The 27,152-nt window shown below is 40.5% G+C and overlaps 1 protein-coding gene across 2 annotated transcripts in view; it reads right to left on the bottom strand.

The window, feature by feature from the left end:
• The window catches only part of NTRK3 (neurotrophic receptor tyrosine kinase 3), an 897,882-nt gene that overhangs the window by 41,997 nt on the left and 828,733 nt on the right, over nt 1-27,152 (bottom strand). Inside the window, exon 16 of one of the 2 annotated variants that reach the window (XM_040414178.1) lies at nt 13,331-13,574. In XM_040414178.1, coding sequence (XP_040270112.1) covers nt 13,331-13,574 — 244 coding nt within the window. Of the gene's footprint in view, nt 1-13,324; nt 13,575-27,152 lie in introns of both variants that reach the window. The other variant, XM_040414179.1, reaches the window with a different exon arrangement.

Here is a 27,152-nt window from a genome sequence, read left to right as displayed (position 1 = left end):
GTCTCAAGAGGTTCATGATTAGGATGAGACACAGTTGTCAATAACTGAGGTTGTTGTTAGGTCAACAAGTCAGGAGGATAATCAGAGTGAGAAAGTGGAAGACGAGGTGCTGGGCGATGAAATCACTGACCCAACCTGGGAAGGTGGCAAGCCAAGCGAGGAAACAGTACAGAGGGGAAGGGATCTGCAGCACCGCAACAGGCTGGAAGAGGCAATGGGGTGGCAAAAGGGAGAAGGCGGGCCACACCAAACAGGCCCGCAACTGTTCCTTGGAGCACACCCTTGAAACAATCTCACTTGCCATGGGGTAGGTATTCCGCAGTTTGGCGCTTTTTTGAGGAAAGTGTGGACAATAAAAGAATTGTCATTTGCAACCTGTGCCGTACCAAAATGAGCAGGGACATGAACACTAGCAACCTCACAACCACCAGCATGATCTGCCACATGGCATGAAAGCATTCTAATAGATGGGCCAAACGCCTGGGTCCACAACCAGTGTCTGTGAGTCACACCATTGCCTCCTCTTCCCCTGTATTACGTGCTGGCCAATCCCCTGTCCAAGACGCAGGCCCAGATGCCTCCCGCCATGCACCTGGACCTTTGCAAGCAGCATCAGCTAGCACATCCACTTCTGTGTCCCAGCGCAGCATACAGATGTCTATGCACCAAGCCCTTGAACAAAAGTACAAATACCCAGCCACCCACCCACAGACCATAGCACTAAATGTGCACCTTTTCAAATTGCTGGCCCTGGAAATGTTGCCATTTAGGCGGTGCCTGATGGCGGTGGCTGTCCCGTGGTACTCTGTCCCCAGCCACCAATATTGAGCAGTCCCAGCCTTACACAAGCATGTGTCCCGTAACATCACCTGTGCCCTGACCAATGCAGTTATTGGGAAGGTCCAATAAATGACTGACACATGAACAAGTGATTTTGGCCAGGGTTGCTACATTTCCCTCACAGCACACTGGGTGAACGTTGTGGATGCTGAGAGCGACTCGTACCTTGGGATAGCACAGGTGCTACCGACGCCAAAGATTGCGGGCCCTACTTCCATCAGGGTTTCCACCACCACCTACGTTAGTCGCTGCAACTCCCCCTTCTCCACCTCCGCCTCCACTTCCACCTCTGAATAATCATCTTGCAGCACCAGTCAGACATCAGTCAGTAGCTGGAAGCACTGCAGTGGGGAAGCGGCAACAGGCTGTGCTTAAACTGTTCTGCTTAGGTGACAAACAGCACACTGCCGCAGAGCTATGACAGGGGATAAGGGACTAGACTAAGCTGTGGCTCTCGCCAGTCAACCTAGTACCAGGCATGGTTGTGTCTGATAATGGTCATAACTTGGTGGCGGCTTTGAAGCTCGGCAAGCTCACACACATACCATGCCTAGCCCACGTGCTCAACCTAGTGGATTCGCGGTTTCTCAAAACCTACCCCAATTTTCCTGAGCTACTGGTGAAGGTGCGCCGCGTGTGTGCCCATTTCCGCAAGTCATCGACAGCTTCCATTGGTCTGGCAATGCTGCAGCAGCGCTTGCAATTGCCAGCTCACCGACAGAGGGCAGTAGTGAAATACCAGCTGCAACATGGTCGTCGCCTTTCCAGTTAGCTTCCGCTCTTCACAAGCGACGAGTGGGCATTGATGTCAGACCTTTGTGAGGTTTTACGCAACTTTGAGGAATCAACACTGATGGTGAGCGTCAATACCGCTATTATCAGCGTAACCATCTCACTTCTGTGTCTACTCAAATGCTCGCTGCTCACAATTAAGGTGAAGGCATTGCATGTGGAAGAAGTGGAAATGGGGGAAGACAGTACACAGGGTGATAGCCAGACCACCCTCAGTTCATCTTCTCAGTGCAAATTGGATGACGAGGAGCAGGAGGAGGAGCAGAAGAAGGCTGCCTTCGCTACAGAGGGTAGTACCTATGAAAGTTTTATTCCATTTGTTCAGCGTGGATGGGTAGAAGAGGAGGAAGAGGATGAGGAAATTGAGAATCATTCTCCTGATGAGGACAGCAAAGTCTTGTCTGTTGGGACTCTGGCACACATGGATTACTTTATGTTAGGCTGCTTTTCCCGTGACCCTTGCGTTGTACGCATTTTGGCCAACACCGATTACTGGTTGTCACCCTTCTCGACCCCCGCTCAAAGAAAACTTCTCATCTGTCATTCCTGTGGTGGAGAGGATGAGCAAAATGGTGTAATACCAGAAGGTCCTTGTGGAAAAATTGCTCTGAAAATTTCCAGCTGACAACGTTGGCTGCAGAGTACGTAGTTCCTTTGCCAATCAAGGGGGTGAGACCAGTGGAACACACAGCAGTTCCAACAGAGGCAGGGCAACACTTTATAAGGCCTGGGACAGTTTTATGACATCCCGCAAGCACCCTCAACCTGATGCATGGACTAGTGTCACAAGGAGAGAAACATTTTGGAAGATGGTGAAGGAGTACGTAGCAGACCGTGTCAGCATCCTCAGTGATCCCTGTGTGCCTTACAACTATTGGTTGTCCAAGGTGGACACGTGGCACAAACTGGCGCTCTATGCCTTGGAGGTGCTGGCCTGCCCCGCCGCCAGCGTTTTGTCAGAACGTGTATTTAGTGCTGTTGGGGGCATAATAACTGATAAGCGCATCCGCCTGAAAATGCTGACCGGTTAACTCATAAAAATTGAAAAGCCCTGGATTGCCCCTGACTTCTCTACTCCACCAGAGGAAGGCGGCTGAACATAAAGGCACTCTAAATGTGGCTTTTATGGTGTATTAAATGCACTGTATTCCCATGCATCCCTTCCACCACTAAAAATGTTTTATTGTTCAATCTGCCTTTTCTCGTCATCCTCCTCCTCCTTCATCATATCAACATGCTTATTAGGCTGCCCTCACTCCTAATGATTTAGAGGGTCAGTTCAGCAGTGGGCCCTCACCCATAATGTTTTAGAGGGTCACCAGCAGGCCCTCAACCATAATGTTTTTGAGGGTCAGCTCAGCAGCAGACCCTCACACCTAAATTTTTAGATGGTCAGCTCGGCAGCAGGCCCTTGACCACAATTTTTTTTAGATGCTCAGTTCGGCAGCAGGTCCTCACCCATAATATTTTTTAGATGGTCAGCATGGCAGCAGGCCCTCGCCCACAACATGTTTTAGATAAACAGCTCGGCAGCAGGCCCTTACCCTAATGTTTTAGATGGTCAGCTCAGCAGCAGACCCTCACCTCTAATGTTTTAGATGGTCAGATCAGCAGCAGACCCTTGCCCCTAATGTTTTATAGGGTAACTAGTAGGCTCTTGCTCCTAATGTTTTTGAGGGTCACCAGCAGGCCATCAATCATAATTTTTCGAGGGTGTGTATGATGCCCTCCTTTATGTGTAATAAAGGGTGTAGGAGTGCTAGTACCTTGTAATTTTTGGCAGCCTTTTCCCTTAGTGCATAGGCTTTATGAGTGTAGGAGTCCCACTAACTGAACAATTGTACCACAATGTGAATGAGGCCCTCCTATGTGATATACAGGGTGTGTCGGAGTGCCTCTTCTTTGCAATTTTTGGCAGCACTTGAATTTTATATACAAATAAATATACAGGAAAGAATGTTTCCTAACAATTTTTCCTCTAAAATCAATTTTATCTTCGGTTTTGTGCGTATTATTGTCAGTCTGTAAAAGTGGCGTACTAGTCGGACAACATCGTTCCCAGCAGCGACCTGGGAGTCCAAGATGCATCCAGACATCCTCTCCATGCTGTTTCCGAACCATTTCGGTAGTGTTTCCATCAATTTCTGACCTTTTCCTATGAACCAGACACCCTCCAATCTTCAGAGCAGGAGGCGCCTGGTTTAATGCTCAGATTTTCCCATTCACTTCCATTGTGCTCGGGTGCTCAGTAGAGCAGCCAAGCATCCCGAGGTGTTCTACACTAATATTAATTTAAAAATAAAATACAAAAATAAAGTGAATGCTGACAATGTCTGGACCTTCACTGGTCAAACCTTACTACAATTCTATGACATATACAGAGGACAGATAAACATCAAAATTGGCTGCCTATTATGACACAAAATTTTTCCTATCCAAAAGGGTATGGTATTTGTTCCCCTTATACACAATTTCACTTAGTTTGCTGACAACGTAGTCTCTCTGTTGAGGGGAGTCATATACACTGTTAGGAAGTAGGCCGTACTACATTGTCAGACTGCTGCAAGAGGGTGAGGCAGATTACAGTGTAAGACTGCTGCTATAGGATGGGCCAGCCTACTACTGTAAAAGAAAGTCTCAACAACTATTTAAACTATATAAATTTTGCAAAATTGTGCTTTAAAATTGAATAGCAAATTAAAATTATTCATCTGGGCCCACTGTCAATATATTGAGCTAATGTCATTAAGTGAGGCACCTCTCTGAAAAAGTACACCATCCTACCTTACCTAGAATCTCTTTTTTTTTTAAGATAATCAATGGATGCCCAAGTAATTTAACTAGAGGTATTGAATGGAGCAGTCTCACATTGTGCATTCTACTTCCAAAGTGAAATGAGGGAGAGAAAAAAAATCATTTGGATGTGATCTAAAAATCTGCTGGAAACAATTAGCACTATTCACAGTAAAATACGTCAGGTGGCACCCAGGAGACACAGTGCTTTATAGAACAAAGTTTTCTGTGTGGTCCCTCTTCTGCAGTGTAATAGTGAGTTGACTGTGCGAAGAAAATGATAAAGGTTTCTCTGGGGGAATATACAAAAGGAAGGATGAAGCTCAATGTGAAATCATTTGGCTGAGTCAAGTTTCATTATTCCAGAGGGACTAATGCAGCTACTTCAGTTCTGAAGCATTAACGATGCGGCACAGGCCACTTTTCCAAATATCCCTTCAGGATCACCCAGTAGGGACTGTGATGGAAAGGACAGTCATTCTTTTAATTACCAAATCATTTAATGTTCTGCAACACTTTCTCAAACATACGGGATTTTTTTTTTTTAACATATGCACTTTTCAAACAGATTAGGCCTGAGAGGTCTCAGTCTGCTCCATATGGCTTCTTATAGCACACAAAGCTCTGAGGGGCTAGGCAGTTATAAGGTGTAGGAGCTGGCGTCTTTTACTCTATGTTTATTCTTTCCGTCTTACACTTTGATGCCTTCCAGTATAATGTAATGTCTTTTAGTGTCACAGAGTCATCTGGGGATATTTTAAAACACACAATCTCATAAACTACTGGAATACAGTGACTTTTAACTAGCTTCTACAGAATAAGTGATCTATTGCAGTCCAGGCTGTACATGCAAGCAAGGAAATGTGGAACAAGTTTCAGAGCTGAATAAATAATAGCCAATGGACAATAATTCTATTCACATTGCTCTTGGCACACAAGTAGCCTTTAAAACAAAGTCCTTCTTACCACCTTCTATCACTGTTATTGTTGGTCATCCATTACCAGCATTTTACTCTCTTCTTGGTACATGTTTCTCTGTATACTGTCATCCATTAGAACTTTGAACAACACCTTTCATTAAAAGTGGTTAAAAATGAGTTTTTTGAGAAAAAAATGCATGTTTCACTCTGACAACTACATCCAGAGCGAAACACACGTCTGGTTTATACAGCATATTTAAATACCCAGAAACACCACAGTTATATAAAGGTAGGTAATTAGAACAATTTACTTTAAAGAGACCCTGAAATCTTGAAACGCAGAACAATCTGCAGGCAGCATATAGGGCAGGAGGATTGATATATCATTTTTTGCAAAAAGATTCTGTAAAACTTGTAAACTATATATTTAAATTTCTGCGTTTTCTAACTTCCTTGAAGACAGGGGAGGTGTTATTGGTGACAGCTAGCAATCCCTGTGTATACATTTAGGGTTAATTCAGATGACCGTATTTATGTATCCGTATCCATTACGCAATTTTGTGGAATGGATGCAAACCCTTCCATTTTAATGGTGTTGCTAAAGATTCAGACAGCACTTCCTTTTCGAGGCCCTGCAAAAAAGATAGAGAATGTCTTTAATTGTGGACAAGAATAAGTATTTCTATCATAGGGCCTGCTGAGTGCATTTTGCAAAATACGCAATGCACACGGCCGGTATCTGTGTTTTGCGGATCTGCAATTTGCAGACCGCAAAACACATACGTTCATCTGAATGAGCCCTTAGGGCCCTTTTACACGAGCGAACGAGTGACGTGAACACATAACACTCGCACTGAATCCTGAACCATTCATTTCAATGTGTCTGTGTACATGAGCGTTATTTTCCACGCATCAGTTCTGCGTTGCATGAAAAATGCAGCATGTTCTATATTCTGCATTTTTCACGCAGCCCTAGCCCCATAGAAGTGAAAAACGCATTGTATCCGGAAAATGCATTGCATCTGCATTTTTCAATGATGGTTGCTAGGAAAAGTTGTTTGTAAACCTTCAGTTGTTTATCACACCACATCAAAAAGCATTGCATTCGCGCTGAAAAAAACTGAACTGAACGCAATTGCAGACAAAACTGTCTGAACTTGCAATATGGTGCGAGTTTCACTGAACGCACCCTGAACGCATCCGGACCTAATCCGTCACACTCGTGTGAAAGAGGCATTATACAGAGAATACTAGCAATTTATGATAACACCTCCTTGTGTATAAGTAAGTCAGAAAGAGCAGAGATATAAATGTATAAATTAGTTTTACTGAATATTTTCCACAAAATTATATATTAATCTGCTCAGCTCCTCCTCCTCTACAACATGATGCCTGCCGATTGTACTGCATTTCATGGTGACTAGTCCTCTGTAAGAAACGTAAAGTACATGCACTGAAATCCCTATATAACTGCAACTTCTATAATACTGAAAGCTGCCCCTTTGCAACAGCTGGAAAGCCAAAGTCTGGGGAATACTGGTATAGAGTTTTTTCTTTGATACATAGTTTTAAACAGGAATAAATAAATAACTAAATTAGCAAAAAAAATAAAAAATCTAAGGGCCTTATTTATCATGCCTTTACTTCAGAATTCTGTCTTCAAAAAGTTGCAAAATAGGCAAAAATTTTTACTTTTTGCATTTTAAACTACAGGGTGGGCCATTTATATGGATACACCTTAATAAAATGGGAATGGTTGGTGATATTAACTTCCTGTTTGTGGCACATTATTATATGTGAGGGGGGAAACTTTTCAAGATGGGTGGTGACCATGGCGGCCATTTTGAAGTCAGACATTTTGAATCCAACTTTTGTTTTTTCAATAGGAAGAGGGTCATGTGACACATCAAACTTATTGGGAATTTCACAAGAAAAACAATGGTGTGCTTGGTTTTAACGTAAATTTATTCTTTCATGAGTTATTTACAAGTTTCTGACCACTTATAAAATGTGTTCAATGTGCTGCCCATTGTGTTGGATTGTCAATGCAACCCTCTTCTCCCACTCTTCACACACTGATAGCAACACTGCAGGAGAAATGCTAGCACAGGCTTCCAGTATCCGTAGTTTCAGGTGCTGCACATCTCGTATCTTCACAGCATAGACGATTGCCACATTTTATAAGTGGTCAGAAACTTGTAAATAACTCATAAAAGAATAAAGTTACGTTAAAACCAAGCACATCATTGCTTTTCTTGTGAAATTCCCAATAAGTTTGATGTGTCACATGACCCTCTTCCTATTGAAAAAACAAAAGTTGGATTCAAAATGGCTGACTTCAAAATGGCCGCCATGGTCACACCCATCTTGAAAAGTTTCCCCCCTCACATATACTAATGTGCCACAAACAGGAAGTCAATATCACCAACCATTCCCATTTTATTAAGGTGTATCCATATAAATGGCCCACCCTGTATTCATTCCAGTTTTGAAGTATAAGTGGGAATGTGGCTATGTTATTGAGTTTTACTCCAGATTTATCATTGAAATTTTTTAAAAAATTGCAATCTCACTACAGTAGTAGGGTAGAGTAGGAAAACAGGAAGACCTTTTCTAGACAAAGTGTTTAAGGTATAAGTATAAGACAAATTTATAAAGTAAAATGAAACATTTGATAGATGTGACATAAAGTACTCCAATGGAGTCTCAAGTAAAACTGACTTCAAATTTCCCCCTCATGATAAATTCCTACCAAAAATGACATTGCCAAAATTAATGAGAGACATGTCACCTCTCCTGACACTTCTGTTTTAGTACTTATATTTACTATTCCTCAAGAATTAACAATTTTGGTGCATAGTTTCTTATAACTCTGCTGTTTCTCTGTTATTCCTAGTAGAAGCCTATGCATAGATTGTCAAGTGAGAATTACCGCTTCCTCTGACTAAGGTGTTTACCTCTACACTGGCAGCGCTGATTGGTCAGTGTCAGACTGGTAACACCCAGAGCTGTCAAATTATTCATAAACTTTTAGTAGGAATGAGAGAGGAATTAAATAATGTAGGGTTTTAAGAAAATATTTAGAGATGAACGAACTTTAGAAAAATTTTATTTGGCTAATTCGATGAATTTTACAATAATATATGCTTCATGACAAGATCTTCAATCAAGATGGTGGCTGGCGCCCCGTCCCGAGCAAATGGAGGAGGTAAGTATTCTATTTTTAATTTTTTTTTTACACTATTTTAGGTTAAATCGATTCGCTAACACGAAGCACAAGGAAATTTGGCTTAGAGGCGAATAGAATTTATCCTGAAAAAAATATTCTATATTATATAGGGAATACAAGCATTTACTGAAACAGACATATCAGGAGAATTGGCTCATTCACACATTTGTAGCTTTTCTATAGTTTTACTCCCATGTAAATCTAACAGACCATTATCTGCTCTACTTTCAAACACAGTATCTTGCATTTTCATCCATTATCACTTTTTTTTACCATTATTTTGCATAACAGCTCAGTGTTTCGAAAACCTATACAACAGATACAGACATTTCACAGGATTTTGAAGCATTCATTCCATTTCATATTGGATGTACGGTATAGTACACTATCGACTCCAGTAATAAAATGTCAAAATAACTACAAAGTCTACACTACTGCACAAAAACATATTTTATAGCACTCATTCACATCAAGACTTGAATGTTAAGCTCTGCTCACATGGAGCTCAAGGCATATACTTGCCATGTGCATAGTACTAACAGAAGTATGTCAACCAAACATTCCCAAAACATACTCTTTTGATATACACTGCTCAAAAAAATAAAGGGAACACTTAAACAACACAATGTAACTCCAAGTCAATCACACTTCTGTGAAATCAAACTGTCCACTTAGGAAGCAACACTGAGTGACAATCAATTTCACATGCTGTTGTGAAAATGGGATAGACAACAGGTGGAAATTATAGGCAATTAGCAAGACACCCCCAATAAAGAAGTGGTTCTGCAGGTAGTGATCACAGACCACTTCTCAGTTCCTATGCTTCCTGGCTGATGTTTTGGTCACTTTTGAATGCTGGCGGTGCTTTCACTCTAGTGGTAGCATGAGACGGAGTCTACAACCCACACAAGTGGCTCAGATAGTGCAGCTTATCCAGGATGGCACATCATTGCGAGCTGTGGCAAGAAGGTTTGCTGTGTCTGTCAGCGTAGTGTCCAGAGCATGGAGGCGCTACCAGGAGACAGGCCAGTACATCAGGAGACGTGGAGGAGGCCGTAGGAGGGCAACAACCCAGCAGCAGGACCGCTACCTCTGCCTTTGTGCAAGGAGGAACAGGAGGAGCACTGCCAGAGCCCTGCAAAATGACCTCCAGCAGGCCACAAATGTGCATGTGTCTGCTCAAACGGTCATAAACAGACTCCATGAGGGTGATATGAGGGCCCGACGTCCACAGGTGGGGGTTGTGCTTACAGCCCAACACCGTGCAGGACGTTTGGCATTTGCCAGAGAACACCAAGATTGGCAAAATTCGCCACTGGCGCCCTGTGGTCTTCACAGATGAAAGCAGGTTCACACTGAGCACATGTGACAGACGTGACAGAGTCTGGAGACACCGTGGAGAACGTTCTGCTGCCTGCAACATCCTCCAGCATGACCAGTTTGGCATTGGGTCAGTAATGGTGTGTTGTGGCATTTCTTTGGAGGGCCGCACAGCCCTCCATGTGCTCGCCAGAGGTAGCCTGACTGCCATTAGGTACCGAGATGAGATCCTCAGACCCCTTGTGAGACCATATGCTGGTGCGGTTGGCCCTGGGTTCCTCCTAATGCAAGACAATGCTAGACCTCATGTGGCTGAAGTGTGTCAGCAGTTCCTGCAAGACGAAGGCATTGATGCTATGGACTGGCCCGCTCGTTCCCCAGACCTGAATCCAATTGAGCACATCTGGGACATCATGTCTCGCTCTATCCACCAACGTCACGTTGCACCACAGACTGTCCAGGAGTTGGCAGATGCTTTAGTCCAGGAGCTTGCACAGGCGTTGTAGGGAGGTCATACAGGCAAGTGAAGGCCACACACACTACTGAGCCTCATTTTGACTTGTTTTAAGGACATTACATCAAAGTTGGATCAGCCTGTAGTGTGTTTTTCCACTTTAATTTTGAGTGTGACTCCAAATCCAGACCTCCATGGGTTGAGATTTTTTATTTCCATTTAAAATTTTTGTGTGATTTTGTTGTCAGCACATTCAACTATGTAAATAACAAAGTATTTCAGAAGAATATTTAATTAATTCAGATCTAGGATGTGTTATTTTTGTGTTCCCTTTATTTTTTTGAGCAGTGTATATTCAGCCAATGATGCCCTATAGCTACACACATATATATCCTGAAATACATCATGTAGGTATACACTGTGAACTATGACACCCAGGGCAATGAAAATTTGGGTACCATATGGCCATATGAGCCACAGTAGGCTCTAACTTAACTACTTAAGGCTTTACTATTTAGTCACTCTGTTTTGTTAATATCCATGTGGCCAATAACAATACAGACCGACTAAACAGTGCGGTCCTAATTAATTTAACCACTTCCCAACCGCCCATTGACTATAAACGTCCTGGGAGGTCAGGTCTATCTCTGAATGGACGTTCTAGAATGTTCTTTCAGATATGGCAGCTGCACGCTAATCGTGCAGCTGCTGAGCGGGGGGCTCACTCTCAGTGACAGCAGGGCACCCCATAAAGAAGGCAGGGACCATTCCTGTGTGTCCCTGCCTTCTAGATAACTGTATATACAGTACCCCAGCACTCAACGAGGGTATACAGATCAGGAAGTGCTATGCTGATTCCTGTCCCAGCCCTGGTCATGTGACCACCGGGGGTCGGGAGACTGCAGAAGCTGACGGGACTTCCATAGTCCACGATCAGACCTGCGCTGAGGATGTACAGCATAGTATAATGCTGTACAGACTCTCTTGGGGGTGTATTTCCCCTGTGACATTTAATTCCTTTGGAAGGGTTAACAAAATTTTTGAAACCAGTTTTGAATAGTTTGAGGGGTGTAGTTTCTAAATGGATGTATTTATGGGTGGTTTATATTATGTGAGCTCCTCAAAATGACTTCAGAACTGAACTGGTCCTTAAAAAAATTGATTTTGGAAATTTTCTTAAAAATAAAAAAAATTGCTTCTAAAATTCAAAACATTCTAACGTCCTAAAAAAATGCATTTACATTACTAAAATTATGCCAACATAAATTAGATGTATGGTGAATGTTAATTAATGAGAATTTTATGATGTATCACTAGCTGTCTTAAAAACAGAGAGATTCAAATTTAGAAAACTAACTTTTGGATTTATTTATAAATAAAGGTGAAGCATATTGACTCAAATTTACCATTAACATGATGTACAATGTGTCACGAGAAAACAATCTCTGAACGGCTTGGATAAGTAAAAGCATTCCAACGTTATTACCACATAATAACTCTGCAGCCTTTCAAAAAGCGCCAAGAAATCACTGAACACCGAACCCGAACTCTGAAATGTCCGGGGTCCAAAAATCCTAAAGTTCGGTATGAACCCGAACTTTACAGTTTGGGTTCGCTCAACCCTACTCCTCTACTGTTGGTTACCTGCTGTGCACAATCAATGATACTGCTAATGATCAGGATCTGATGTTATCCGTCCCCAAGTACCCTCTCAACATACAGTTCAACAAATTTACAATGACAGCAATTTTAAACTGCAAGGTGATGCACTGATAGAATAACTTTCAGAGTGTATTTCATAATATTGTATACAATTCAACATGATATACAAAATGCAGCCACTATTATTTTAATAGGTGTAATGCAGAAAAAACTAAAACACATTACAGTAATGCAATAAATTGCATTAAAGGGCTTCTGTCACCCCACAAAACTAATTTTTTTTTTTGATAGTTACATTCCTTATAGTGCGATATAGGAGAATATAATCTTATCACTTACTTTCATGCGGCCGTTTCTTTAGAAAACGAAGTTTTATAATATGTAAATCCGGTCTCTAACAGCAAGTAGGGCGTCTACTTGCTGGTAGCCGCAGCAGAAAACCGCCCCCTCGCCGTGTTGATTGACAGGGCCAGCCGTGATCTCCTCCTCCTCCGGCCGGCCCTGTCAGTATTTCAAAAATCGCGCGCCTCTGTTCATTCGGCGCAGGCGCTCTGAGATGAGGAGGCTCGTCTCCTCAGAACTCCCTCAGTGCGCCTGCGCCGATGACATCACCGAAAGAGAAGACGTCATCGGCGCAGGCGCACTGAGGGAGTTCTGAGGAGACGAGCCTCCTCATCTCAGAGCGCCTGCGCCGAATGAACAGAGGCGCGCGATTTTTGAAATACTGACAGGGCTGGCCGGAGGAGGAGATCACGGCTGGCCCTGTCAATCAACACGGCGAGGGGGCGGTTTTCTGCTGCGGCTACCAGCAAGTAGACGCCCTACTTGCTGGTAGAGACCGGATTTACATATTATAAAACTTCGTTTTCTAAAGAAACGGCCGCATGAAAGTAAGTGATAAGATTATATTCTCCTATATCGCGCTATAAGGAATGTAACTATCCAAAAAAAAAATATATGAGTTTTGTGGGGTGACAGAAGCCCTTTAAAGTGATCATCCTGGCACAACTTCTGTTTAAAATAACATTGCCTACACATAGATAGATAGATAGATAGATAGATAGATAGATAGATAGATAGATAATAGATAACTAGATATGAAATAGATAGATAGATAGATAGATAGATAGATAGATAGATAGATAGATAACTAGATATGAAATAGATAGATAGATAGATATGAGATAGATAGATAGATAGATAGATATGAGATAGATAGATAGATAGATAGATAGATAGATAGATAGATAGATAGATCTTACAGAACACTTATGATTACTTATCTCTAATAAATAAATGCAAATTGATAATTACCCTTACCCTGTAGTAGTCCGTGCTGTACACATCTCTTGACATGCCAAAGTCACCAATCTTCACAAGAAGGTTTGCTCCCACCAAGCAATTTCTAGTGGCTAGGTCTCGATGAACAAAATGCTGAGATGCAAGATAGACCATTCCGGAAGCAATCTGTGTAGCAATGTGTAACATCTGGGACAGTCCCAGGTCTCCTTTAGTTTGTCTAGGTTGACCATCAACAAGAATCATGGCATCTGGTCCATGGGCTCTGAAAAAAAAAAAAAAGTAGTTATAGTCTAGCTTTATCATAAATAGACAATTATGGTAAGCTTATTGTGCTATTTCTAATTATCCAATATTGCACATATCACATATAAATAAGATCAAATTGATTTGTGGATAAAAAATTGTTTTATACTTAGTTTTAGAACACACCAAAATGCATATCCCCTAGTCATCATTTTAATGATCCCACACAAGGGTATAATCACAATTAAGACTGCCTATAGGGCCTTTCGAAATAAGGGATGGGATCAAAACTGATGGTTTTATCCATGTTGAGAATATGTGTACATTTTCCCTCTCAAGAGGAACTGAATGATGGCAAACAGAATATTAGAAATGAATTTAAGGGTCACAGAAAAGGCATAATGGGGAAAACAAACAGTAATGCTTTTGGGTCTATTTGTAATTTGCTTGCTTCTTATACAGTATGTACCACTGATCTCACGTTTAATTTCTCTCTATATGTCACTGGGAAATTCACTGTATAGTCATAGCATGCATACTTTCTCACCTAGCCCTGTCAATCAAGAAAGAAAGAATGCAAAAGAAGCAACAGGAGTAAGGGTATACCCTCTGTTCACTTTTTTGGTTATTTGCATATAAGTACTTTTTTCTATAATAAAGCAACAGATCATTAAGTGAAAGGCATCATTACATTCAGCTGAGCTAGGACTACAATACATTGTGCCTGTGTTGTCACTGAATATCGTGGTGATGGACTATCTTTAACAGTTATGTAATAGCAAGTAAGTATTTGAACAGTCTTATACTGATCAAAACTTTCATCTGATACTAAGATGAATAAATACATCATTGCTTTGTACAACTGCATTTCTAAAACTCTACAAAACCCATAGCAGTGCATTGTATCTCATTGCCAATTTGCTTCCATATATCCCAAGGGCTCCTCTCAATCTCCTAACAAGATGCATCAAAAATATTTCATACAAACAAGCACTCTCTAAAAAACTATACAAAATCAGATGAACCGCACTAATATATTACCAAACACATACTGCCTAATAAATCAAACAACAATTCCTTTATGTGTCAGCACTTTTTTTATGTATTTTACCCATCATAAACCCATTTCCCTGAGATAGAGTGGATTGAAATTGCACCGAGTATACAGTACAATGCATTTAAGACATGAAACAAACTCTCTTTGTCAGCAGCAACAAAACATATTGCCTCAGTCCATGTGCCTAAGACACTGCACATTCATATATATGTTTTACCAAGAGTTTTATTCCTGACTCTAGGTCTAACATGGTACGTGGAAAGTCTAGCAGTCTAAAAGTAAAATAAATTACAAAGTAAAATAAATTCCATTGATGCATGCCTTTTTTCCCCTATTCTCTTTTAAATAAATAATAAAAAAGAAAAAAAATATGTTTTACACCTATTTCCACGGAAATGATGTAGTTTCTAACACAGTTATCATGTATTTGATGTAATAAATGGCTTCAGTGGGCTACACTATAGCAAGATCCTATGCTAGAGTTCAAAGTGATAAGAAGAAGCTTTCAGTAAATTGCAGTATAAAAGTCAATACATAAGCTACAAATAAAAAATGTTATGGAGCGACGTGGGGGGGTCTTATAAATCAAGGAACAAATTCTGCACTTTGAAGAGTTTTATTGGCGTTTTAAGTCAGAGTCACATATACTATGTTAGAGAGGAAATTTCTCATTTAGTTTTAATATCAGGTGAAGAAAGGTAGAGGACTCAACTTGAAATTATTCAAGAAGCTTCATGTATAATAGTGAGGCTGGAAGTTTCTTTGGGAGAGAGCTATGTATGGAGATAAATCTTTAAGTCAGAGATTTATTCCGATATATTTCCCTTTGATATAAAGACATATTTTTTTTCCAATTTTGGGATGATGTTGAACCAGCAACGTAGTTACAGTCAGAACCAGGTCGTTAAACCATTGTGGTCTTTAGGTTCTTGAAGCCACATAAGAGGACACAAGCAGGTGTTGTTTTATCACTCTAATTTTACAGCATTGTAATCATGCAATTTAACGTTATTTCACTGTGCAAATGGGCACTAGGACTGGGGTGAGTGAGCCATACTCTACACTGATGAATTTCAAGCTGCTGAAATCAGCCTCAGGTTTAGTAATTTGTTCATTCTTTTCTATTCATTCAAAATCAAAAGGGATTCCCCACTATTAAATCTTAAACTCATTTTATTAACCATAAAAATGTTATGAGGTCTTCTATTTACATTCCTGTGAAGGGTTATTAAATGTACTTACATAATATGGCTCCACCTAGAGTTCAAAGTGTATATCAATGTGCATGTCCACATAACGAGCTGAGTGCTCCTGGACAGGCACTGCATGATCAGTGACCTTCACCACTGCCGGTACATGGTCTTGCTGTAGCAGTGACACACCAGACTATCCCATTTGACTGCTTTGGTCATAACTACAGCATCAAAATCAAATACAACACTGGAGAAGTTGTTTTGGAACAGCAGGGGAATGAACAGCTGAATAATGGTGTTGCAAATATTGATATTAATTTGGACCCAGCTCATCCCCCTCCCTGGTGAGTCTTGTGTATATGTTTGTGTGTGCAGATCTGTGCCTAGTCATCTAGAGCCTTTGAAGTTGTCTTCTAGCTTCTCACTCCTGAGCAAACAGAGATAATACTGGACTTGGGTCGAAAAACTCAAGAATCTAGCTATACTAAGAGGATGGGGGATAGATATAGAAAGAGAATGTTATTAAGGTATGAAAAACCAAGGCTGAGTGTCATTTCTTGGGTTTAACAAAGTAGTGAAGATTTGTCCTGGCTTTCTGACTGCCCCAGCACCAGAGCCTATGCCATCATCAATGTGAGTGTTAGATTTCTGGTTTATTTCCTCTTATTTTTAGAAACTGATGTGCATTATATTTCTGTTTGTCTTTTGTTCCATTCTTTTTGTGTATATATACTGAACAAAAATATAAATGTGACACTTTCTGTTTTGCTCCCATTTTGCATCAGCTGAACTCAAAGATCTGAAACATTTTCTATATACACAAAAGACACATTACTCTCAAATATTGTTCACAAATCTGTCTAAATCTGTGTTAGTGAGCACTTCTCCTTTGCCAAGATAATCTATACCACCTCAAAGGTGTGGCATATCAAGATGCTGATTAGACAGCATGAATATTGCACAGGTGTGCCTTAGACTGCCCACACTGAAATGTGCAGTTTGATCACACAGCACAATGCCACAGATGTCGAAATGTTTGAGGGAGCGTGCAATTGGCATGCTGACTGCAGGAATGTCTACCAGAGCTGTTGCCCATGCAATGAATGTTCATTTCTCTACCATAAGTTGTCTCCAAAGGCGTTTCAGAGACTTTGGCAGTACATCCAACTGGCCTCACAACTGCAGACCATGTCTAACCACACCAATCCAGGTCCTCCACATCCAGCATGTTCACCTCCATGATCATCTGAGACCAGCCACCCGGACAGCTGCAGTAACAATCGGTTTGCATACCCAAAGAATTTCTGCACAAACTGTCAGAAACCATCTCAGGGAAGCTCATCTGTATGCTCGTTGTCCTCATCGGGATCTGGACCTGACTGCAGTTCATTGTCGTAACCGACTTGAGTGGGCAAATGCTCACATTCAATGGCATCTGGCACGATGGAGAGGCGTTCATTTCATGGATGAGTCCCGGTTTTCACTGTTCAGGGCAGATGGCAGACAGCGTGTGTGGCGTCGTGTGGGTGAGTGGTTTGCTGACACCAACGTTGTGGATAGAGTGGCCCATGGTGGCGGTGGGGTTATCGTATTGCCCTGCCCTTAACTAAGTATTTTGAGTTCCCAGTAGAGATGAGCAAATTGATTCTACACAAATCAAATTCGTTATGACTTTCCCAAAAGATTAAAATTTCTGTTAATTCAAAAACTTTGGGATTTGCCCCACATGAATTGATCTAAATAGTGACAAACGCAATAAAAAAATGTTTTTTAACTTTTTTAAAGTAGAAAAAAATTACAAAAACCACATACATTTGGTGTCTCAATAATAATACTGATCCACAGAATAAAGTTAAAATATAATTATTAATGCACAGTGAACGTAAAAACAACATCCTAAAACCTGTGCTGGAATTGCATTATTTCTTTTACAGTGTCACCCTATATTCCTTAATGGCTACATTGATGGAAAAATAAAAAAAGTTATGGTTTTTAAAATGTTAAGATCAAAACAGTAAAAAAAATGAATCTCCAAGCCTTAAAGGGTTTCTGTCATGAGAAATAACATTATGTCCCAAAAACTAACAGAAAAAAAAGACTAACTAAAAAAATTTGAAAAAATAAATGAAAAAATAAAAATTCAAAACCGCTAATCAACCGTCCGAGGTTGATTAGCGGTGGGTTGTGCGATGCGCTAACAGTGGCCGGATGCTAAGAGTGCCGGCCACAGTCAGTGTACGCACAAAAAATAAATAAATACCTGCTCCCCAAAAAAGTTGTGGGGGGGGGCAGAGGGGCAAGCGTCAGCACCCCTGGGGGGTCTAGGGTCACACAGCTGCGCTGTGGACCCCAAACACCCTACTTAGGGTGATGCAATAAAACTTTTTTTTACCACTAACTTTCCCTTTTATATCCCTGCCTAGCCCAACCTTTCCCTAGACTTTCCCTAATTACCTGCTGATCAGATGGGGGGTGCTGGGGCACAGATCGGGCCTGGGGGCAAGGATGGGTGCTGGGGCACAGATGGGGTGATCCGACGACGTGCACAGCAGCTCTCCTCTCTCCTCCGCTTCGGGACACAAAAGGAGGAGGAGAGGAGCGCTGGCAACATTTGAATTTCCCGCCCACCTACCAATCAGAGGCGATCCTGAGAGGTGATGTCACATCACCTCTCAGGATCGCAGGATGGTGATTGGTGGGGTAAAAACACACCACCGATCACCATCCTGTTCTGGGTTATTGGGTCCTCAGAGACCTGAATAACCCAGAAACGCAGCAAACCGCAGGTCTGAATTGACCTGCGGTTTGCTGCGATCGCCTACACGGGGGGGTCACAGGACCCCTCGGCGTATTGGCCCCAGGTGCCTGCTCAATGATTTGAGCAGGCACCGTGTTCCGATCACCGCCTGCGCGCGGCGGTGATCGGAAATACACAGGGCGTACAGGTACGCCCTGTGTCCTTAAGTACCAGGACATCAGGGCATACCTGTACGCCCTGTGTCCTAAAGAGGTTAAGTACCAGAGCCGGCATGTCATTAATGAGTTAAAACAAATCCTACATTGCCATATGTTTTTAAATGGGCTGTTTATTTCCATCAGTCACTATCTATTTACCCATAGCCATATACTGTATTTACTGTCACTTGTCTTGATATTAAAGATTTTGAAAAGGGTTGGATACACAATGTCTTACATGACTTTGTCTTACATGACTTTGTCTGATTGATGTCTGATTCAACTGAATTAAAACCAAAATAAATTTTGGGAAGTTCTCTCCAGTTCCCAGAAAACCTGCTTAAATACATCCATATGACTTTTTGTAAAACAGAAGCAGAATATTCCAATCACCATTCACTTATACTTGGGACATTTCCTAATCTATATCTGACATGTCAACTGACAAATTCTGACAATGTACAGATGGAAGAAATCTTAGTGTGTTTCACAAGATTAATCTGGAACTCTCACTATTTTTAACTCCAGTATGATAGTAAGTCAGCATAACTTGGTAGATTATATCTGGTGTTGGGAGATTTGCTCCATCTGGATACACATGTGACTTTTCTAACTTGAGTCACATCTTTTTTTCTTTTCAAAAAGATATTCCAGCTGCCAGTTACTATCCATTGAAGGCAATATTACCATTGAACTATACTTCTTAACTTATTAACATCGAAAATGTTAATAAGTTACAAGCAAACTTGGACAAACTTACTGTTTGGGCCTCCACTTGGCAAATGAGATTCAATATAGATAAATGTAAAGTTATGCACCTGGTGGCTAAACTGGGAGAGTCACCTGCTGAGAAGGGTCTGGGTGTATTAGTAGATCACAGACTAAATAACAGCATGCAATGCCAGTCAACTGCCTCTAAGGCCAATAGAATTTTGTCTTGTATAAAAAGAGGTATGGACTCGCGGGATAGGTATGTAATATTGCCACTATACAAAGCTTTGGTACGGCCTCACCTGGAAAACGCTTTTCATTTCTGAACACCAGTCCATAAAAAGGATGCCCTGGTGTTAGAGAGTGAAAATGAGAGCATCTAAACTTATAAAGGGCCTCGAAGATCATAGCTATGAGCAAAGATTAAACAAACTGAATTTGTTAGCCTTGAAAATAGATGTCTATGGGGGGGGGACATGATTAACCTGTACATACAGTGGGATGCGAAAGTTTGGGCAACCTTGTTAATCGTCATGATTTTCCTGTATAAATCGTTGGTTGTTACGATAAAAAATGTCAGTTAAATATATCATATAGGAGACACACACAGTGATATTTGAGAAGTGAAATGAAGTTTATTGGATTTACAGAAAGTGTGCTATAATTGTTTAAGCAAAATTAGGCAGGTGCATAAATTTGGGCACTGTTGTCATTTTATTGATTCCAAAACCTTTAGAACTAATTATTGGAACTCAAATTGGCTTGGTAAGCTGAGTTACCCCTGACCTACATACACAGGTGAATCCAATTATGAGAAAGAGTATTTAAGGGGGTCAATTGTAAGTTTCCCTCGTCTTTTAATTTTCTCTGAAGAGTAGCAACATAGGGATCTTAAAACAACTCTCAAATGACCTGAAGACAAAGATTGTTCACCATCATGGTTTAGGGGAAGGATACAGAAAGCTGTCTCAGAGATTTCAGCTGTCTGTTTCCACAGTTAGGAACATATTGAGGAAATGGAAGACCACAGGCTCAGTTCAAGTTAAGGCTCAAAGTGGCAGACCAAGAAAAATCTTGGATAGACAGAAGCGATGAATGTTGAGAACAGCCAGAGTCAACCCACAGACCAGCACCAAAGACCTACAACATCATCTTGCTGCAGATGGAGTCACTGTGCATCGTTGAACCATTTGGTGCACTTTACACAAGGAGATGCTGTATGCGAGAGTGATGCAGAGGAAGCCTTTTCTCCGCCCACAGCACAGAAAGTGCCGCTTGAGGTGGGCTAAAGCCCATTTGGACAAGCCAGCTTCATTTTGGAATAAGGTGCTGTGGACTGATGAAACTAAAATTGAGTTATTTGGCCATAACAAGGGGCGTTATGCATGGAGGAAAAAGAACACAGCATTCCATGAAAAACACCTGCTACCTACAGTAAAATATGGTGGTGGTTCCATCATGCTGTGGGGCTGTGTGGCCAGTGCAGGGACTGGGAATCTTGGCAAAGTTGAGGGACGCATGGATTCCACTCAGTATCAGCAGATTCTGGAGACCAATGTCCAGGAATCAGTGACAAAGCTGAAGCTGCGCCGGGGCTGGATCTTTCAACAAGACAACAACCCTAAACACTGCTCAAAATCCACTAAGGCATTTATGCAGAGGAACAAGTACAACGTTCTGGAATGGCCATCTCAGTCCCCAGACCTGAATATAATAGAAAATCTGTGGTGTGACTTAAAGAGAGCTGTCCATGCTCGGAAGCCATCAAACCTGAATGAACTAAACATGTTTTGTAAAGAGGAATGGTCCAAAATACCTTCAACCAGAATCCAGACTCTCATTGGAACCTACAGGAAGCGTTTAGAGGCTGTAATTTCTGCAGAAGGAGGATCTACTAAATATTGTTTTTATTTCTTTTTTGTGGTGCCCAAATTTATGCACCTGCCTAATTTTGTTTAAACAATTATAGCACACTTTCTGTAAATCCAATAAACTTCATTTCACTTCTCAAATATCACTGTGTGTGTCTCCTATATGATATATTTAACTGACATTTTTTATCTTAACAACCAACGATTTATACAGGAAAATCATGACGATTAACAAGGTTGAAATGTGGGGGGTTGAGTCCGCACAACCCGCATGTAGGTGCATATCACTATGGCGAAATACATATACAAACAGAAAATGCAAATGTGATCGCACACTACATCCAGCATTCTGCCCTGCCTCCATGCTGGATGAGACATTGGTGTACATTTTGGCCAAAGCGTAATAAGCCACTCACCGTGTCAAGGTCGTCTCATTTGAGTGGTCCCTAACTCTTGTTCCTACCTGTTTATGGGCCATTACAGATTAACAAGGTTGCCCAAACTTTCGCATCCCACTGTATATATTAACAGACCTTACAAAATATATCAAGTGAAGCTATTCTGTGTTAAACCCCTTCAAAAAAACAAGAGGCCACTCCCTACACCTGGATAAAAAAAAGATTCAGTCATAAGAAGCAACAAGCATTCTTTACAGTGAGGTCTGTGAATCTCTGGAACAGCCTGCCACAGCCTGCCACAGTAGATGTCTTTAAAAATGGTTTAGATTACTTTTTAATTCAAATTAACATTTAGGCTTATGACAATGTGTAGAAGCCATGTTCTACACACCATTTCCCTTTGGCCCAACCTCTTTTTAAAAGTAAGATGGACATTGATCCAGGGGTTTGTTCCGTGGATCAATATAGTAGAATTGCAGGTTGGACTTGATGGACTTTTGTCTTTTTCCAGCCTTAATAACAACTATATAACTATGTAACATGAATTCTTCAATAGTGTAACGGGGTTCCGAAGGTGCACTCGGTCCCCCATTGCCCGCAGAACTGTTGCTTAGCTTTGGCAATGAGGATCTGTGTTTGACCTCATTTCCAGGGCGGCTTTACTAGCTGGGTGGCTCCCTGCTCCTAGTCTGCCTTGAGCGCCGAGCTGATCACTCGGTGCTCGACTGGTTGGTCTGTCGGTCATGTGACGCTGGCCACGTCACATGACCCTCACTCCCCACTATAAATACAGGCAGCCTGCTGGCCACAGGTTGCCTGTTAATTTAGGTTCCACCTGTTATTTGGTCTTTCCTGGCGTACTTACCTCCTGCTGAATTCCTGACGATCCTCTGCCTGCTCCTTGTGTACTTTGCTGCTCTCAAGGTATTTGACCCCAGCCTCCTCCTGATGATCCTCTGCTGACTCCTTTGGTACTTCACGTCTCTCCTGGTATTTATGACCCCGGCTTCTCCTGACAATTCTCTGCTTGCTCCATTTGTACTTTGTAGCTTTCCTGGTATTGACTCGGTCCGTTCACGTCCTGTTGTTTGTATGTCTGTCATCCCTGCACTTATTCCAAGTTAGGGATTGCCGTCCAGTTGTCCCCTGTCATTAGGACTCGCGAGGCAAGTAGGTAGGGCCAGGGGTAAGGGTGGAGCGCAGTGGTCACTTCCCTTCCCCCTGTGTGTGTGTGTACGCGACCGTTACAAATAGAATATCTTGGCCAATTTTGAATTAATTAGAATAGGATTCGTGTGAAGTACTTCCTAAGTATTTTATAGTTACTTTGGAAACTATAACTCCAAGCATGCAGTTAGAGCTCTCCTCGTCGATTGTCATATAAGGAAAGAAACCGTGCCTGGAGCACCCCTTAAAGTTATATTAGTGTACAGAAGGGAACATTTGCATGTGTAAATAGCAATGAGTCCTACTCTTAATATAATTTTATCAAAAAGGAAATTTTTTGCTTGAGCATCTTTAAACCTAATACTTTTGCCTAGAAATGTGGCAGACCATATATTGTCTATGAACCAACAACTACAGTGGATCTCACCAGTTATGAATGTGATAAAATAAAAATAAAAAGTCAATATTAGATATAAAATAATTATTTTCCCTATTATTCTCTTAAAATCTTGAGAAGAGGATTTTAAACTTAGCAAATTATTTACCTAATGCAACCTAATGGCCACGACTCACTAAGGAACATACTGTTTATATGGAAGTTTTTCTGTGCTGAGTATGACAAAGCTAAGAGACTAGGTTGTTTACTGCAATGATAGGAGTGGAAATGGATGAAAATTAATAACACTTCTAAATCTATGGTCTACTGACAAGCTAAGTAGCTACAACATTTTTTTCTTGGGGAAGGGGGTACTAAAAAGGTATAATTTGATGACCTACATTAATTCTATTGCTAATGCATCCATTTGGCACATTTACTTTTTATTTATTTACTATTGAATTTAAGTTTACTTCAAAATTTTTAGTACTTGAAACACATTCTCTACGCGAGTTAAATTCAGCCATATAAAATACTTCATATTTTGCTAGTAGACATTTTATATCGGAAAAATTGATACAAGTCAATATTTCTTCTTAACGTAGATCATAAAACATCCAGACCTACAACAGAGTTTTATTTTTTACTTTTTCAAGAGGAAATTCTTTTGTATGCTTATTCACACTTCATACATTAAATTCGCCTAAAGAAAACCTACATCATCATTGCCAGGTACTTGAAAGTGAACATGAAGGGTGACAATATTTTAAAAACTCTTCATAAACATGGAGATTTAATCTGTCATATGGAAATCATAACTTTGAAGAAATGCAAAAATACATGTTTTATTTCAGGTTTTAAGATTTTCATATCCAGCGGCAGGAAATGATTTGCATTGAATGATGTAATTCCGTTTTGATGCAACAGTTACTAGTGCAGGTTTTATTTTTTATTTCATTTTATTTATGTTTTGCTACAATAAATTGCTGATATTTCAGATTTTTATATTATCTGTGTTTTTCTTTAGGAAAGTTACACAAGAAACATGATGAATTTTTATATATTTTAAGTCAGCTTTGGGCAGGTAGCTATTAACTAAGGTAAAAAAAAAAAAAAACAGGATGGCCTCATGTACTGCAACAGTAAACTCAATTTACAGAAGATTTTAAGTCTACGGTCACAAACGTAAAATGTTCCCATTACTAATTCTGGAGGCCATATTCTATGGAGCCATTGGTTCATATAAGAGTTTCCTCCTCATTAGTATACCTAGGTATCCCTTTCCTTTTCCTGTATAAGAAAGTGCAGTCCACTGGACTTTCATGTGTACATTGTGAAAAATAACCTTTACTCTTGGCTTGGCATATCCTGACCTGTGTGGTGTATCTTAATCTTTATCAGCTTTGTAGAAAAATATACTTGAAATACTCCGTCAAAGGTGTTATGTTATTTCTATATGTGGCCACCCAATGACTGTGATGGGACTTGCAGCCTGGCAAAGATTGTCCTAAGGGTACTTTCACACTTGCGTTGCTGGATTCAGAGACTGTACATTTTAATGCTGTATGTAGACAGATCTACTTACAGCATTAAACCAAAATTTTCATTGAGGCGACTTTGGATCTAGGATTGCTTGCTTCATTCATCACTAATGATGTATCCCTTTAAAGTGTAACTACCTTTTTATTTTTGTAATTTATAGGGCCAGTGATACTGACCATTTTTGTAATATACTTTAATTACTGAAATCATTTATTTCTATTGGTAAAATAGCTCTAAAGTAGTCCATTTTGAGCCTTAGCAACACTCCTCTGTCTTCTGTTTACATAATTGTGGAGACTTGCTCAACACTGACTGTGTTATGTAAACAGAAGACAGAGGGGTGTTGCTAAGGCTCAAAATGTGCCACTTTAGAACTTTTATTCCTATTAGAAATATAAAGTTTTATTAATTGAAGTATATTATAAAAATGCTCAGTATCACTGTTCCTATACATTACAAAAACTAAAATATAATGGCAGTTACACCTAAGGGCAGTCATGACATGCAGTATTCTTTATTCTGTTGCATACAGTAGATAAAGGGCAATAGTTTTTGCATGTACCAGTCTGAAACACTAGCAGTATTTCATATTTGATAAATGGATAACATGAAGCTGCCTTAGTCTAACTCTTTCTGTCTATATTTATATTACGTGAAATAAAACAGTTCTTTGACAATTATTTGTGAATTACATTAACATACATTCAAAGACCAAATTGGGGGATTTCTGATAAAAGCATCAGGATGCAAAGACAAACAATTGAAATAAACAAATTTGAAAACACAAACCAAATTACATTACAGATTTATTTTCTAAAACTTAATAAAAACAGCATCACTGGATAGATGGTGGGTGTTCCCTCTTATTATACTACAATATTCAGTATTGTCCACATGAAGAGCTCATATCTTTATTGGCACTGTAACATTCACAGGTTCACTCTGTAGCCGCTTTCCAACATACCCTGCAAATTAAAATGAACTCACTACATGAGTGCTAGAGATATAGCCTGTTTCCTTGTAACATAAACAGCAAATCCAACCACATAAAGGGTCAAGCTGACTATTTTCTATGGTTTTGCTCCATTACTCTGCCCAAAAAGACTATTATAGCATTTAACAACTCAGTGTCTTTTCCAAGAGAGGAGATGGTGGCCTCTTAAAAGACTATAAAATGAATTTGTCTGAGTTTAATTGTGACTTTCAATAAAAATTGGAAAAGCAGTAAAATGAGAGAAGCTCACTTTATAACCAGCTTCTCTTGGAACAGCATCATAAATAAAGTTCCAGAGGTTTTATTGCAGTTCATTGTGCCTTGTGGAGAAAACATTGAACAATAAAGGTGACCGATGCAGCAGGGAAGTCATTTTAATTTTAAACTGTCGACCATGTTGGTGATTAAATGCTTTGGAGGTGTCTCGGGACAGAGCTTCACAAGGTCCCAGTCAGTGTCAACATTTGAAAGGTAGACATTTTTAGCAGGAAATGTCAAAAGCTGAAGGAAAGGTTCAATGTGAAACAAAAGAAGTGAGTGAAAATATTAGTGAGAAGAAATAACGGGATTTAAGAATAATGATGGACAAACATCGGACGGGACGTTTCGCAAATGCGCGTTCGCGGTTCAATGGCAGGTGAACCTGAAAAACATTCAGGTCATATTTGCAGCCACCAAATACTTACTAGAAGTGCAGAAATATTTCCACAACATTAACAATGACATATCAGAGGGGGATCAATGGCAAAAATTCCCACAAAAAATATGTATTTTAATCAGGGTCCATTTTTATGCGTCTTAAAGGGAAACTCTCAAAAATGTGCCCTGCTGGAGCCTAGAAAAAATGTATTTTAGGCCACGGGAGTAAGGGCCCCAAAAATTAGGCATTCACCTGACAGAAAAGAACAAGTGATTATGTGGCTGGAGGCATATTAGACGGTCAGTGGATAACAATTTTACTGTAGGCCAGTGCAGGCCCCAAATATTAGGCATTCACCTGACAGAAAACAACTATTTATTATATGGCTAGAGGTACATTAGGCGGTCACTGAATAGCAATTTTACTGTACGCCAGTGGAGTACAGGCCCCAAAAATTAGGCATTCACCTGATTGAAAAGAACAAGTGATTATGTGGCTGCAGGTACATTAGGCAGTCACTGAAAAACAATTTTACTGTAGGCCAGTGGAGTATAGACCCCAAAAATTAGGCATTCACCTGACAGAAAAGAACAAGTGATTATGTGACTGGAGGTATATTAGACGGTCAGTGGATAACAATTTTACTGTAGGCCAGTATAGGCCCCCAAAATTAGGCATTCATCTGACAGAAAA

The sequence above is a fragment of the Bufo bufo genome, chromosome 1 (assembly GCF_905171765.1).
Source record: "Bufo bufo chromosome 1, aBufBuf1.1, whole genome shotgun sequence".
Lineage (NCBI taxonomy): Eukaryota > Metazoa > Chordata > Amphibia > Anura > Bufonidae > Bufo > Bufo bufo.
The sequence above is the reverse complement of the archived record's forward strand: the minus strand, read 5'-3'. Positions and strand labels throughout refer to the sequence as shown.